The sequence below is a fragment of the Polypterus senegalus genome, chromosome 15, assembly GCF_016835505.1.
Source record: "Polypterus senegalus isolate Bchr_013 chromosome 15, ASM1683550v1, whole genome shotgun sequence".
Taxonomy (NCBI): Eukaryota; Metazoa; Chordata; class Cladistia; order Polypteriformes; family Polypteridae; genus Polypterus; species Polypterus senegalus.
This window is the reverse complement of record NC_053168.1, coordinates 137,092,431-137,109,173: the sequence shown is the minus strand read 5'-3', so window position 1 is coordinate 137,109,173 and position 16,743 is coordinate 137,092,431. Positions and strand designations below refer to the sequence as shown.

The following is a 16,743-nucleotide window of genomic DNA, read 5'->3' as shown; positions in this document are numbered from 1 at the left end:
ATTATTTCCTCTCCAATCCTTTTTTCTCAACTCTGTACTTGTCTGCCTTTCCCATGAGTGCTCTCACATGAAGTAACTGACGTTGAATATCTCGTAACAACAACACGTCACGGTCTGGGATCTATTAGATGGTAAGCTGACGTTAGGTATTTCGTAGTCAAATGTGTTGAATGCAGAAGATAATGAGTAGATGTAAAGACTTGTCATATTATGTAATATCTGCTGTTGATTTCTGCTCTGTACTTGTAATATTTCTATTGCACTATTGTATTTTGTTGAGGATTACTTGTGTTTTGCTCTGTGTATTGTATTGACCCCTTTTTTTTTTGACACCCACTGCACACCCAACCTACCTGGAAAGGGCTCTCTCATTGAATTGCCTTTCCCAAGGTTTCTTCCTTTTTTTCCCCTACAAATGTTTTTTTTTTTGTTTGGGGAGTTTTTCCTTGTCTACTTAGAGTGTCAAGGCTGGGCAGTCAAAAGGCAGGGCCTGTTAAGGCTCATTTATACTTCACGCTCAGAACGCTTACATGCACACATCATGGCTGCCTCACGTTCCTAGCGTTCATTTCACACATCCTCTGATCAGGCTCTCAGAAATTAACGTGATGCGTGCGCGAGTTGCAATACCAGCACAACATCTGGGGGTGCATTGTGATCAAGTCGGAACATGATGTCAGAGTCTCTGTTTTACTATCTACATGTGACAGAAAGTCGATTTGAGGATCCTCCGGGATCGATTTGCACGCTTCGATGCTTTATGAATGGTTCATCGATGATGTGGTGAAGCAGGATGCCGACATACAAATGCATTCGTGGTGCTTTTATATTCAAGCATTGCATAGCCAAAATGTAATGACACGTCTCACATACCATCTTCTGTGCCGTCTTTTTTTTTTTTTGCAGCTGCACAACAACATCAGAATGTACGGTGATGTGTTTGAGTTGTAGAGAAAAAATAATCAAAAAATAGACCTTTTCACCATGTCCTTAAAGTGTCAACTTCCGCTTACTCTTGAAATGTCCACTTTAACTTCGTAGTTTTCTTTATCATTAAAGTAGACCATCGTAAACGTCATCTTAAAACCGACCCAGCTGTTAATCGCTATGTGCTTCTGAGGCTTCCTCCTGACCTGACCGCAGCAATCACTACACAGAACATATTACGTTTATGATATTCCAGCTCTCTGCACATTTAGAATCCTTAGATTTATACTTGATATCATATTCATGATGAAATGCATTAAAGTATGTATGTTACATTTTACAGATAAGTCGTTAACTTTATTTAAATAAGAATTACACATGTTATAGCGGCACGGTGGCACGTCGCTGGTGTTCCCTGACTGGAGTTTGCATGTTTTCCTGGTGGGTTTCCATAGTGTGCTCAGGTTTCCTTCCAAAGGCATGATGCTAGTGTATGTGAGTGCTTGTGTTCTCACCTTGCGATGAGCTGATGCCCCATCCAGGGATTTTTCTTCTTTCTCACACTCAATGCTCTTGCTGGAATGGGTACATCCCGGATTGATGGATGTAATCATTAAACATCCTTTTCAGAGATCTTGTGGCAAGGTGTCCTCAGAATTTAATGGATGTTTCAGGCAATTCACAACACAGCGAAGCCAAACGTTTTCTTGCCGTGATGATATCTCGTACTATCACCTGGTGGAATCTTCCAGATTTACGTAAAGTACACGCGCAAGTATAAACAATATGATGCTTTCATAGCAGTAGCGTCTGCTGGAATACGCGTCACGTCGTGTGAAGTATAAACCTGGTGTAGCCGCCGAAGTATAAGGCGAAGAGGAGCACAGGCAAAACGCGTGCCGAAAGAAATCTCTCAGTCCAGAAGTTTGTTTTTAAAGTATTTAGTGTTAAAAGCAGATAATCCACACAAGAATAAAGGAAAAATAGTTACACACGTAGAATAAAAGACAAAAAAAAGAACAATGTATCTTCTATACACTTAGCTTTTCTTGAGAAACTTTGCTTATTTCTGTACTTAAAAGTTCTTTACTTTTTCTTTATATACTTAAAGGTTCTTTAATTTCTTCTTCTGTACGCCTTAAGTGCACGGCTTTGTGCTTATATAAGCGCGTTATCTTTATGTGTTACTTTGCACACTCAAAGAGCCCGTAGGCATGGGCACGAGCCCGGTTTAAAACCGTATGACCTCTATGCCTTACACATGACAAGGCTGTCACTAACTGAAGAATAACATTTATAGTCAGAGCTGTTAGAAATGGCAAGAACATACCAATTCTACTCAACTTATGGGGGGTTTTAGGAACCTCCCATAGGTTATGCATTGTCATCTTAATATAATATTTATGAAAATGGCTCTTACACCTGGCCCTCTGCATGACTTCTTGTGTGATTTTGGGCTATATAAAAATAAATTGTATTGTATTGTACTTGAATGATTTTGATAAGGGCCACATTTTAAACGGTTAGGCTTATGGAGTGTTTATGGTCACAGGTGGACTTCCATCGAGTTCTAGACTCATCAAGGACAATTAATGCACTCAACCACATTTTGGAGTGCCACAGCAAAGGGTCTAAATACTTACGTAATTTTTGATTTTTAATAAATTAGCAAACCTTTCTGAGAGGTTTTCACTTTGCTGTAGTGGGTCATTATGTGTAAATTGTTGGGCAATAATCGTAAATGTATACGCCGCGGGTCAAAAGTTTTAGAACACCTCAGTTTTTTTTCGTTTTTATGGAAATGCACACAGTTTAATGTCTTCATGTTTCATGAAATCAAGGCATAGAAGAAAGAAACAATGGCAACTAAAAGCAATAAATAAAGCAATCATTAAGTGTACACAATTTTATTCAAATATTTGATTCATCAAAGTAGCCTCCTTTTGCTAATATAGCAGCCAAAATATGTTAACCCTTTTGATTCAGAATACCAGTCACTCTGTGCAAGTCACCAACTCTGCCTCCAGCAAAAGAACCCCAGACCATCACAATTCCTCCTCCATGTTTAACAATTGGTGTTACACACTGAGGAATCATCACCATCAACATCTCAACGGCATATAAACACCCTGTGTGATGAACCAAAGATTTCAAATTTGGATTTGTCGGTCCACAAGACTTTCTTCCAGCCTTCAGTAGTCCACAGCCGGTATTTCAAGGCCCTATTTTGTCCTTTAAGGAATGGCTTTCTTATGTCCACTCACTGTGTCAAACCTGCAGCACAAAGTCTCCTATTCACGGTACAAACTGACACTCTGCACTGTTAAGCTGTGCTTGAAGCTGTTGTGCCGTGAGACCCCTGTGATCACGCAAGCTGGGGACCCTCAGAAACGTTTCTTCTAATTGGCTTGTGGATTTGGCTCTGCCAGATCTCTTCCTATCAGAGTGTCGTCCAGTTTCCAGTTGCCTTTGGATTGTGTCGGACACCACTGGACTCGCTGACAATTTGATTTTGTTTTTTTTTTTTGCTGTTTCTCTAAATAAAAAGGCCTAACACTTCTAAGAGTAACAACGCTTGGTCTCATTTCATTTGTTAATTGCCGTTTTCTTGTCATTATCACTGGAATTTACAGCTTTCTACAGTGTCCAAGTCGTACTTCAGAGGGTGTAATAACCCAGTGTGTTCTATCTCTGCTTTAAGACAGATTGAGGGTTTTTAAGTAATCAACAGAAGTTGGGCCACCTGTGCAAATTGTTTGCTTCAACTTGCAGGGCTTCATTTACTTTAATTGCTGAAGAACATCAGTAGCTTGTAGCCTATTAGTTGCTCCCTGAAGAAGGCCCATTTGTAATATTCTGAAATTTCCTTTTTTTTCTTCAGTTTTTACTAACCTAATCTTTTAAATTTAAACCTCTGGCAGTTTACCGCTTACTTTTTAGCCGTTTTAGGTCATTCATTGCATTTAAACTGATTGCATTTGAAGCAAAACTGGAAAAACTCTGGTGTTGTAAAATTTTTTGACTGGTAGTGTACATTGAAAGATAAATCTATGTCATAATAATCTGCGCAGAAAGTGAAAGGGTCTGAGTATTTTCTGAATCCTCTGTACGTATGAATCACCAATTTGGGTTTCAGACGTCGTCTTGAAATCTGGGCCAAATCACATTTTTAAGGTGAAGCCTGTACTTTTATGTTCCTCTCACATACCCACAGATATGTAGATGCATAGAGGTTTTTTTGTTTTAATGAAAAGGTTTACATTAGGTGATGACTTTACAGTAAGTGTGGTTTGGGCTCAGCTCTCAGCATTGGCATGGTCTGTGTTTGAGTCGGCGTGCTCTTTTAATTTTTTGGTGGATACTTTAGCTTCTTCCCACATCCCGTTCATTTTGGGTCCTGGTTTGTGGTCAAAGCTGATTGGTTGTACTGCCGATTCATCTGAGCCGTTCTTCATGGAACAAAAGCAGGTTAAAAGCCAGAAGAATGGACCTTTTAATACATGACCTGCCTTGTTCTAACATACTGTAGCATTCTCAAATCGATAATTCAGTTGACCTTCACAGGGCCCAGAGCCTGTTCCAGCAGCACTGGGAGCAAAGCATGTCTAAGTCCCTAAATGAGGAGCCATCCCATTGTGACTTGTATCTCATAGAGGTCAATTTGGAAGCACCAATTAACGGAACACATGTCTCTAGGGATGTGGATTCTAATACCACAGAGACTGAAGAAAGCTTAGCAAAGACAATGATCTGAACCTTATATTTTATTTCATTATAATAAATTAGCCAGATATAAATTTATCTGTGACAGATAGATATAAAGCAGCATAATATAAAGATAGATGGAGGGTCAGTGATAGTCGCTTATTTTGTTAGAACTGTCCGTTCATACTTCCTTACCTACTTGCTTTATGGATCCCTAGTGGAAATTCACTCGCTCTAGCAGCAACGTAAAGATCGTAAATAAAGTTATAATACAAGTCAGTGGAATGCCAGGGTCTTTGAAACAAGGTCATCGAAAGTTATGAAACCGAGGATGGATTAGGGAAATGAGGACACATAACAACAAGATTGGTGCTTCAGAGTGTGTTGTGCATTTCATTTTACCAAGCTGTGTCAGAAGAAATAAAGTGCAGTGCAGTGGAGTCGATCCTCTTTAAATAAATAAATAGTTCTTGATAAATAAACAAGTGCTCATGGGAGAAAAGTCAGTTATTAAATTAATAATCCAAAAGGAACGTTAAAATCAATTTTTAAAACACAGTTGAAATCGGGAGGCTTCTTCTCAGATCTCTAAACCTTGGTGTCTTTCTTTTTTTTCCTGCTCACCCATCAGGTCTACGCAGCGGGGCTTAGACAGCTGCATGCTGGGTCAACATTCAGATCGGCTTGCATCCCTGCCACCTCAGTTGGTGACCGCTCCATCGTCCCCCCGCCATCACTCACAGGTGTCTGCAGGGTGATCTTCTAAGTCCTGAATGTCACTCCATCACCCTGGGTGCTAAACTGGAGCGACCCTACCCCATGAACATCGTACCCTTTGCTCATGGTGGGGCCAAGCCTACTGTCCACAGCACCTGCTTGTACTCCCAATTCACATTTGTATGCCCACCAACCCATCTCTCTTGATTTTTATTGTCTCCCACCTCTCTCTTTCTTTCCCCTTTTGAGTCTCTTTTTCCTTTCTTAAATCTTTCATTTATCTACTCAGGCTCCATTTACACTTTTGTGGCTGCAGGGGCTTTGCCTGATGTCCCATGGAATGCCAGTGAGGAAACTGGACAAACTGATTGTGTTTGCATGTTAACACACGGTCAGCTGCACCCACTTGACCGAGCCATACTGTGCTCTGCCATGGACCCCATACTTTGCCATATCAACAGCAATAACAACATTTATTTATATAGTACATTTTCATACAAATAATGTAGCTCAAAGTGCTTTACATGATGAAGAAAAGAGAAATAAAAGACAAAATAAATAAGAATTAAAATAAGGGAACACTAATTATCATCAAATAAAAAGTAAAGTCCGATGGCCAGGGAGGACAGAAAAAACAAAACAAAACAAAAAAAAAACCAAAAACTCCAGACTCCTGGAGAAAAAAAAAAACCAAAATCTGCAGGGGTTCCGAGGCCACGAGACCACCTGACCAGCCCCCTCTAGGCATTCTACCTAACCTCAATGACCTCAATCAGTCATCCTGGAATTCAAGATTCACATGGAAGAATTTGATGATGATGGTCATGTGGACTTCTGGCCTTTAATCCATCAATGTAGGGATAGCACTGTGCTTTGATTACAACAACAACAACAACAACATTTATTTATATAGCACATTTTCATACAATCAGTAGCTCAAAGTGCTTTACATATTAAAGAATAGAAAAATGAAAGACACAATTATAAAACAAAATAAATCAACATTAACATCGGATAAGAGTAAGGTTCAATGGCCAGGGGGGACAGAAAAAACAAAAACTCCAGGCGGCTGGAGAAAAATAAAATCTGTAGGGATTCCAGACCATGAGACCGCCCAGTCCCCTCTGGGCATTCTACCTAACATAAATGAAACAGTCCTCTTTGGATTTAGGGTTCTCACGGAAGGGCTTGATGATGATGATGGTCACGTAGACTTCTTCCTTTTAATCCATCCATCATTGTTGGAGCATCATGAAGCTTTGAGTAGGTGGTGGTGGCGCAGGCCACCACCACAAAGAAACCGGAAAAAGAAACAGAAAGAGAGTAGGGGTCAGTACCGATTTTAGAGCCACCATGAATAGTTATTATGATGAATTGAACATACAGAGTATCAGGATTAAGTTAAATTAAGATTAAAATGAAGTTATAAAAAGGCCATGTTAAAGTAATGTGTTTTCAGCAGTGTTTTAAAGTGCTCTACTGTATCAGCCTGGCGAATTCCTATTGGCAGGCTATTCCAGATTTTAGGTGCATAACAGCAGAAGGCCGCCTCACCACTTCTTTTAAGTTTTGTTCTTGGAATTCTAAGGAGACACTCATTTGAGGATCTGAGGTTATGATTTGGAATATAAGGTGTCAGATATTCCGATATATAAGATGGGGCGAGATTATTTAAGGCTTTATAAACCATAAGCAGAATTTTAAAGTCAATTCTGAATGACACAGGTAACCAGTGTAGTGACGCTAAGACTGGTGTGATGTGTTCTGATTTTCTTTTCCTAGTTATGATTCTAGCAGCTGCATTCTGCACTAGTTGCAAACAATTTATATCTTTTTTTGGGTAGTCCAGAGAGGAGTGCATTACAGTAATCTAGTCGACTGAAAACAAACGCGTGAACTAATTTCTCAGCATCTTTCAGTGATATAAGAGGTCTAACTTTACTTATGTTTCTTAAGTGAAAAAATGCTGTCCTAATGATCTGATTAATATGTGATTTAAAATTCAGATTACAGTCAACAATCACCCCTAAGCTTTTTACCTCCGTCTTGACTTTTAATCCTAATGTATCCAGTTTATTTCTAATAGCCTCATTGTATCCATTATTGCTGATCACTAAAATTTCAGTTTTCTCTTTATTTAACTTGAGAAAATTACTATTCGATTAGGTGGTGATGGCGCAGATCGCCAACACAGAAAACCGGAAAAAGAACAGCAGCGAAATAGTACGGATTGTGGAGCCACCATGAATAGTACTGATAATTAATTGAATATGCAGAACATACTTAAACTAAAATGAAGTTATGATAAAGCCATGTTAAAGTAATGTGTTTTCAGCAGTGTTTTAAAATGGTCCACCGTATCAGCCTGATGAATTCCTATTGGCAAGCTGTTCCAGATTTTAGGCATAACAGCAGAAAGCCGCCTCACCACTTCTTTTAAGTTTAGCTCTTGGAATTCTAAGCAGACACTCATTTGAAGATCTAAGGTTACGATTTGGAATGTATGGTGAAGAACATTCTGAAATATAAGATGGAGCGAGATTATTTAAGGCTTTGTAAACCAAGTCAATTCTGAATGACACAGGTAACCAGTGTAGTGACATCAAAGCTCTTTTCCTAGTTAGAATTCTAGCAGCTGCATTCTACACTCGTTGTAATCGATTGGTGTCTTTTTTTTTTGGTGGTCCTGAGAGGAGTGCATTACAGTAATCTAGTCGACTGAAAACAAAAGCGTGAACTAATTTCTTAGCATCTTGCAATGTTATAAGAGGTCTAACTTTGGTTATATTTCTTAAGTGGAAAAAATGCTGTCCTAGTGGTCTGATTAATATGCGATTTAAAATTCAGGTCACAGTCAACAGTTACCCCTAAATTCTTTACCTCCGTCTTGACTTTTAATCCTAATGCATCAAGTTTATTTCTAATAACTTCATTATATCCATTTTTGCCAATCACTTAAATTTCTGTTTTCTCTTTATTTAGTTTGAGAAAATTACTACTCATCCATTCAGAAACACAAGTAAGACCTTGTGTCAGTGAATCAAGAGAGTCGGGGTCATCAGGTGCTATTGATAAATGCAGTTGTGTATGATGAAATGATGAACAATAAAACTAAAACAGCATTAAATAGACATAACCGTACAGGTACACTACATACCTGACTAATTCTTTCTCATTTTCTGTTTTCCATAAACAGGTATGCTTGCATTTAATCTTAATTTGGTTCCTTCCATGTAGGCAAGTTAGGGAGTTCATAGCAAGCATGTATCTAAATCATTTTTTCAAAACCATCTTTCTAATTAATTTCCAAGACTGTGGTACTACTGAGCTCATACAGAGCCAATTATTCTGCTTTCTTCCGTGCAGATGGTTTTCCCAAGGGCACCTGTAGCCATTTCTTTTCTGCTGAAGTGGATGGAGCATCAGATTGAGAAAGCTAGTACTGTTTTTATTTCAAACGGATAAAGTAGCTTCAGTTTTCCATATGTTTATTGTTTTGCAGATAATATGCTAATAGTTTTGCTGATAAAAGTTTTTTTAATCACAAAGTAGCATTGCGGTTAGAATGGAGATTAGTAAATATGCAAACGCCACAGTGTTAGGTGTTGGGTGTAACAAGAAAGCAGACAGAGTTACAATAAAATCCGCAGTTGGAATAAGGAATAAACACTTAATTATTGGGTTTAATAATTTATGATCTCAGTGATTTTATTACCACAAGCACAGTATATCACGACTGACCTGTCTAGACTTGGGTTGTCATGGTCTGTGGGGTCAGTATACCTTGTCGCTGTTTATGTGGGCTGTACGTGTTATCTTTTTGTGCTAATAATGGTTTATGTGGTGTGTATGTTGTCTTTCTCTGTGCTTATAGAATTTTTCTGTACATCCCAAACACGTGCGTTTTATTGGTCACTGTAAATGGTCTCTTAATGCCATGGTATAGTGCCATGCCATGTGTCTTTATGCCATGGCATCTAGAATTACACCTGATGGAGAGACACTTCTCGGATGAATTCTGAACTTGAAGAAACCTTCAAGAAAGCAGGTTCAGAAAATAAAAGATGTGAGAGATGTATGCAGTTCTCTCTGCATCATGCGATACATTTATTTGTAAGCTCATTCTTTCCATAGAAGTCTATATGTGAAAATCAGAAATAAAATGGCAGTAGTCACTTTAATTATCTCCCTTGCCCACAGGAACGGCCAGGCCCAGCTAACGGATCATCTTCAGTATTCGCTCATTTGTAAACTTGCTAATTGAAAGTTTAAATTTAATTGATGTTTAAATTTACTTCTGAGACCTAAAACCCTTTTAGGTCTGCTAAGGTTGGGATTAAGCCCATTGGGCTGAAGCCTTTTCCAGTCAGACAATCGAGGCCTGACCTGGCCAGAGAAGTCTTTTGGAAGCCTGACGTTCCCTTTGTCTTTATGGTCCACAGTTTTACAACAGTAACAAAAAAGGAAACTGAGGCAACAAAACCAAAGATTGAGGGTCTCCTTTTGAGCTAAGCCATAAACAAAAACATGTCCTCTGCTCGAGGATTCGTATTGGCAATAGTGAATCGCCATCTTACTTAAACTTCAAAAAGATCAATCGCCAGAAAGCCAGCTGTCTGGTAACCTGAGGATAAGGTCAAGTAAGCATCCTCAGAGAAAGCAGAAGTGTAGAAAATGATTAAAAAAGTAAAGCACAGTGACAGACTCGTAAGTGAGAGTGAGCCAGAGTATGAAAACTTATAAATCTGTGTGAGGAGGTCAGGTTTATTCTGTTTTGTACTGTGTTAATAAATTGTGCTGGCAGAACGCACAACTGTTTTACCGACTCTTTCAGTTGAGTCACTTTAGCTTTGTCATCTCGCTTCTTGTCCTTCTGATCCAGACCTGATTGAAGATTTTGTAAAACAAGACAAGGGAGGGTGAAATTTTTTTACGGCTGGTTTATTATTGCAGCACAGTGTTTTGGGGGCCGCCATTGAAATGACATATGGTATTTTACTCCTTGATCACACCTCTGCTGATAAGAACACTGGATGTTTCGTGAACAATGGAAGACCATTTTTAACATCTAGCCTGTTTGGTTAGCAATAGAAACATGTCATGAATTCCTCTTACTTTACAACTCAGTAGCTTGTTCCAGATTTCTGTGACTTTCTGTGTGTAAAGCGAGGCTTCCTGGATTCCATTTTAACTTGCATTTCCACTTCCCCTTTACCTGAAAGAATTCCTCTCGATCAGTGTTTCTCAACCCATGGGTCGCAGGATGCCCTAGATAGGTCGGTGGCTTACGTTTATAAAGACAATAAATAAATCAGCCATCACTTTAATGTTTTAGGGGGCTGCTGATTGCAGATCTCAGTTGTGCATCCATTCAAAGAGACTTTTGCTCCTGCATACTGAGGAACTGTTACGAGCAGACAACCCGTTGTAGCGGTCCAGTGCCGCTAAGATTCACACCGTTGAAGAGACTGTGATTTATTTATTTTTTTGGTGGAGATTCCAGGGGCGTACCCAGCCTTGGATGGGAAGGATGTCCAGGTTGCGAACACTACTTGGCAAGGACGCCTTATAACTCTTGTCCTGGCTGGGATGCAGGAAGGAAGGATGGACTGGTGAGAGCTGGAAGCCGGGAGCAGTTCTTCCCCCAGATTAATAGGTAGTGTTCCTCGTAAGTAGTCTCAGTTTGGACACCAGCAGGGCTGCATGGGAATTGAAGTCCAGAAGCACAGCATTATAGAGGACATCCCCGGTTTCTGTATGACCCGGAAGTGCTTTCAACAAGCTACGACACGCCACCTGAAGTACTCCTGGGTCCAGTTATGAGCGGACAACCCATTGTAGCGGTCCAGTGCCGCAAGATTCACACTGTCGAAGAGACGGTGATTTATTTATTTTTTTGGTGGAGATTCCAGGAACGCACCCAGCCTTGGCCCGACCCACACACATTCACAAGCACAAAACACAAAACCAATGAATGATTAAAAAAATGAAAACCCAATACAAAACAACAACGATCAGACAAACCTCCCCTTTCCCCTACGGCAATACAATTGTAATATAAAAATGAATCACTACAATAAACACTCACGACAATGTCCTTATATAGTCCAATACAGCAAAAGCAGGTGAAATGGTTTGGTGTGAAGATGAGAATCCTGAGAACAGCTTCTGTAAAAAATAAGTGAAACAGTCCTACCAGTAGTCCTGAGTGGTGAGGGGTGAGATTAACGGGAGCGCTCCTTTTGAAGACGCACGACGATAAATCCACCACTATACACACGACAGGCTGGCACAAGACAGTCCATTCATCCTATTGGGAAACGGTCCAGGGCACAATTGACTTTTTAGACGACACATTGGACAAGATACACAAAACCACCGATCTCCTGTTGCTCTGTCAGGTCCCCATTTTCAACTTTCCTGCTGGCCTATTTTGTCCCCAGCAGCCCCTACTTCCATTCCAGTCATCCTATGTGGGTAATCATCCTTGGGGCTGCTGGGAAATGGAGTTCTTCCCACGGTAGCACTGCTACACCGTTATACACAACACACTTCCTTAAGAAAGCCAGTGAAGAAATGCCCTTTAGCATCGCCTACTCCAGCCCTTCTAGTTCCATATCAACCTCTCAAGATTCTTTCCAAAAATCTGAACCAAACAGGAATGTTCAAAGAACATGCAAACAAGATTTTGTGAGGTAAAGATTGTAAGTGCCCAGGAAGGTGGATGGGCATCCTGGCCTGGATTAAGGAGAATTTCTTGCCTGGTTAGGAAACTACAAAGGAAACGAAAGCCAATTTGATAGGTGGTAGTGTTCCTCACAAGTAGTCTCAGTTTGGACACCTGCAGGGCTGCATGGGAATTGAAGCCCAGAAGCAAAGCCCTGTACAACATCAACATTTATTTCTAGAGCACATTTTCGTACAAATGATGTAGCTCAAAGTGCTTTACAGGACGAAGAAAGAGAAAAACGACAAAATATATAAAAAATAAAATTAGGCAATACTAATTAATATAGGATAAAAGTAAAAAAACAAAACAATTCCACACGGCTGGAGAAAAAAAAAACAATCTGAAAGGGGTTCCGAGGCCATGAGACCACCCAGCCCCCTCTAGGCATTCTGCTTAACATCAATGACCTCAATCAGGTTATGGTATTCAGGGTTCTCATGGAAGAATTTGATGATGACGGTCATGTGGACTTCTGGCCTTTAATCCATCAATGTAGGGACATCACGGTGCTTTGATCAGGTGGTGGTGGCGCAGATCACCACCACAGAAAACTGGAAAAAGAACAGAAGAGAAAGTAGGGGTTAGTGCGGATTTTGGAGCCACCAGGAATGATAATGATAATTAAGTGCATATACAGGGTATCAGGATTAAACTAAAATGAAGCTATGAGAAAGCTATGTTAAAGTAGTGTGTTTTTAGCAGTTTTTTTTTTAAAGTGCTCCACTGTATTAGTGTGGCGAATTTCTATTGGCAAGCTGTTCCAGATTTTAGGTGCATAACACCTCACCACTTCTTTTAAGTTTAGCTCTTGGAATTCTAAGCAGACACTCATTTGAAGATGTAAGGTTACGATTTGGAGTGTAAGGTGAAAGACATTCTGAAATATAGGATGGAGCAGAGATGATTTAAGGTTTTGTAAACCATAAGCAGTATCTGTAGAGGTCCATGGGTGACGGTAGAGGGAGCCGGCTGGGGGAGGTCTTCCCCGGTTTCTGTATGACCTGGAAGTGCTTCCATCAAGCTAAAACATGCCACTGGAAGTACTCCTGGGTCCTGTTTAGTCAGAGTCGGGGGGCAGCAGGCGAAACTCACTTCAAGAACGGAGGGAGATAAGAGAAGGCATCGGGTTTGTTAATGTTTTTGGTTTGTACTTCTTGTATTATTCCAGACTAGCCAACCCGCGGCGTACCATACGCCACATAATCAGGCCGGTTTTTGAATGATTTTTAAGTACAGACAGAAAATTAACATTTGAAAAATCTGTAATGTAATAAATCAGCAAGAAAAGCAACATTGTAACCATGCACGGAACGAACCAACACACAATCATCCGTGGCTGAAAACTGGCGGACCGCCATCGCTCCTGTGCCTGTGACTCACGTAGACTTTCCGTGTTCCTGCAGGAGCATCTAAGAAGACGCATGTTTGTCGTGGATGGGAATTGCTGTATGTAGCGTGTAAAACAGTTTGCTATGGTGCACGCGGAAAACTCGGTTTTTAAAGACTGTTTACTTCATTGTGTTTTAACCTCAGTTGTAAAGGATTGTTTTAAGGATCCCATGGGATACCCCTCGCAAACCGTTTTACATGCTGCATATGGCGATTCACCTCCAGCTTGGCTCCTTCCTGCTTGCGCCATAGGTGTCTTACTTGTCGGCGGCTTAGTGAATCCACTCCCCTTCCGGCGTGCTTTTCATGGTTGTCTTGCCTTTCCATGGGTGTCTTGCCTTAGTGAATTATATTATCGCAGATGGTTGGATTAAAGATTTGTTTATTGAACCCGGTGTTGTGTTGGGTCTTGTGTGTCTGTGGTTTGGGGGCTCAGTGGCACCCACTACTGCTCACAAGATTTACTTTAACTGGGAAGCAGTGTTGTTATCTGCAGTGTGGTACTACCAAACGAAATCACGAAGCCCCATTTGGAAACAAAACCCGCTCCTTGCACAAGAAAATCACTCGACTTTTTTTAAATGAAAACCATGCGGCTTCACAAAAAATTAATTAATTGCTTATTCTATCAAGTTTGGCCCAGTGTGAATGAGTTCAGCCCTTATCCATGTTTGATTCATAGTCTTGTGCCCAGATACTGCTGGGATTGGCACTAGACTCCTTTTCACTCTGAATTGGATAAGATTCAGCAAATTAGTGGATAAAGATGTGAAACATAAATTTGACATTATGGCTTATGAAAACCTTTATTTAGGTTATTTAATTTAGGATTTTATTAAATGTTTTTCTTTGTTTTGTCAGCATCAAGATGGTGTGCATGTGGACAAGTGGAGACACCTTTAAGACCGGCTACTTCATTGTGAACCAGGCGCCAGTTCAGTTCTGGATCTGCGGCCTCCTTCAGGTCTTTGTGGACTTTGCCATCCTTTTCCAGGTCTATTACTATAGCCGCTACCCACAGAAGCCTGCCTCTCACACTGTGCACGCGGGCAGTGCCAAGGCCCTCTGAACATTGTGACGTGATGCCACTTGGCCTTTGCTCACTCCTGTAGGTCACTTTAATCTTAAGATAAGCATTTGTTACAAAGAAATCTGTGTGAGAACATTTTTTGAGAAGAACTTTGTTAATGAAGTCTTTTCAGCTGCTTATATTTTTGTATTTTGCTATTTAACTGAAGATTGTTGTACAATATTTTTGCCTTAGAGATAAAAGGGCTGGACAGTTCAAAATGTGCAGGAACTGAAAATGATTACAGGGAGATGGTCTATCGTGGTCTTTTGTATCTTTTATTTTTTAGGGTGGAAATTTTTAGTTTGATGGAATTGTCCTTAAAATATGATCATTAACATTTATTTTCTTTTTTTTTTCTTGTGTATTTTGTGTTTCTCAGCTTCCAATATCTAAAGCAGTTTTAAAAAAAAAAAATCAGTATTTCTTGAACCGGGCAAAACAATCCAATGTGGATTTTGAAAGCTCCACAGTCTTTCATTTGCCCTTCTTCCACACATTAACTGAAAAAGCCAAATTAAGGATTTTGAGGATTGAGTATTTACCATTTAGCACTAATCTGTTTAAACCCTTTATGTATTTTTATGTGCTTTTGGGACTGCATTTTTTCCAAAAAATTAAGCACAGGTATCTTTTTCGCATATGTTCATAAACTACTTGTGAATTAGCTCAGCCGCAAATTACTCGCTTTGACAATTAGTCCAGATGGAAAGCTCCAGAAATGCCTTTTGGTGGCTGCGTAACACAGATTGGGCAGCAGTTACTCTTTAAAGAAGTTTTTTTTCTGCTTTATTTATTAATTTATTTTATACTTTGGGTAAAAAAAGTAAATAATTGCAAACAAAACGTAATTCCAACAGGGTGTTGGTCATTTATACTTTTTACCACGCTTTATATTAACTTCACCTGTTTGTTGTCTGGTACAAATCTTGTAATTGATATTTAACCCACTTCCTGTTATCCAAATGACTTGAAATTTTGCACACGTACTCACTTCCGATGACAATACAGTACATGAATCAATAATCAGTTTCACTAATCGATTAATTAATCTATGTTAATCAAGAAATGAAATTTTCAGATGATGAATAGTTCAAGATTTCACCAATAGATGGCGCTAGTAACGGATAGAAATATTAAAGGAAGTGTTAAAATATTGATTGCAAAATTATACTAAAACAAACCTAAGACTGAAAAGTTGAAAATAATATATGTGTATATATATATATAAATACTTTTTAAAAACCCCGCTTATATTAAGTTAAAAAGTGTACTAAAAAGTAAACAATAAGTCTCTCATACATCACTCGTAAAAAAAATAAGGCGTGCGCGCTTTTTGAATGTTGATTGATGAAAAGCGGCCACGCTTTTATTTTTTTTTTACGAGTGATGCATGAGAGACTTATTGTTTAGTTTTTAGTACACTTTTTAACTTAATATAAGTGTGTTTTTTAAAAAGTATTTATATATATATTTATTATTTTACATTTTTCTTTTAGTAGCTGAATGTACAGTAAATATTTCACATACTTTTAACTGTATACAGTTGTGAATGGTTGGTCAGAGTTACATTGTTTCACATTTTATAAATATACTTTTAAAAAAAATGAGGGAACACAGGCGAAGTTGTGGGGTTTGTGGCAGAGCCCTGTTTAATCGTGATTCCACATAGGTGAGAGTAAGATACAAATGAACTGCACAGCCAAGGGGTGCAGCTCCATCTTTCTTAGATGCCAGTTGAAGGCTGAAACTTCCAGCCTGCAACATCTTTAAGTAGCGGTGATAGTGGGAGGGGCTTCTGATAGTACACTCCGTCGTGGTTCATCACAGTTTTCCTTCTCTGTTCTAAAGGTGGAACATGAAAGGCTATTAGCACTGGTATTCCTCCACTGTCCATCCTTATTACCTCCCTGGTTAGGACCCCCAAGGTGCTTGTCATGCACTCATGCCTGACACTATGCAGATCTGGTATAGGGGTGCCCAACTCCGATCCTGGAGGGCCACAGTAGGCGCAGGTTTTTCTTCCTGCCGCTTTCTTAATCAGTGACCCATTTCTGTCTTCTTCTTCTTAATTGTTTTTTGAAAAGGCTCAGTCCTTTGAAGTGCTTCTTTTTTTTACTTAAATGGCCGCCAAACAAAAATGAGATATGATACGAACTAACCGAAGACCAGCTAAATCGGTGCCTCAAACCTCCAACCAGTTTCT

At 39.6% G+C, this 16,743-nt stretch overlaps 1 protein-coding gene across 2 annotated transcripts in view; it reads left to right on the top strand.

The window, feature by feature from the left end:
• LOC120515772 (solute carrier family 66 member 2) overlaps positions 1-15,289 on the top strand; it is a 96,731-nt gene extending 81,442 nt beyond the window's left edge. For both annotated transcript variants that reach the window (XM_039737067.1, XM_039737068.1), the window contains one exon: positions 14,330-15,289. In XM_039737067.1, the coding sequence (XP_039593001.1) occupies positions 14,330-14,537 (208 nt within the window). In that variant the 3' untranslated portion in view covers positions 14,538-15,289. The remainder of the gene's footprint in view (positions 1-14,329) is intronic.
• The last annotated feature ends 1,454 nt before the right edge of the window (positions 15,290-16,743 follow it).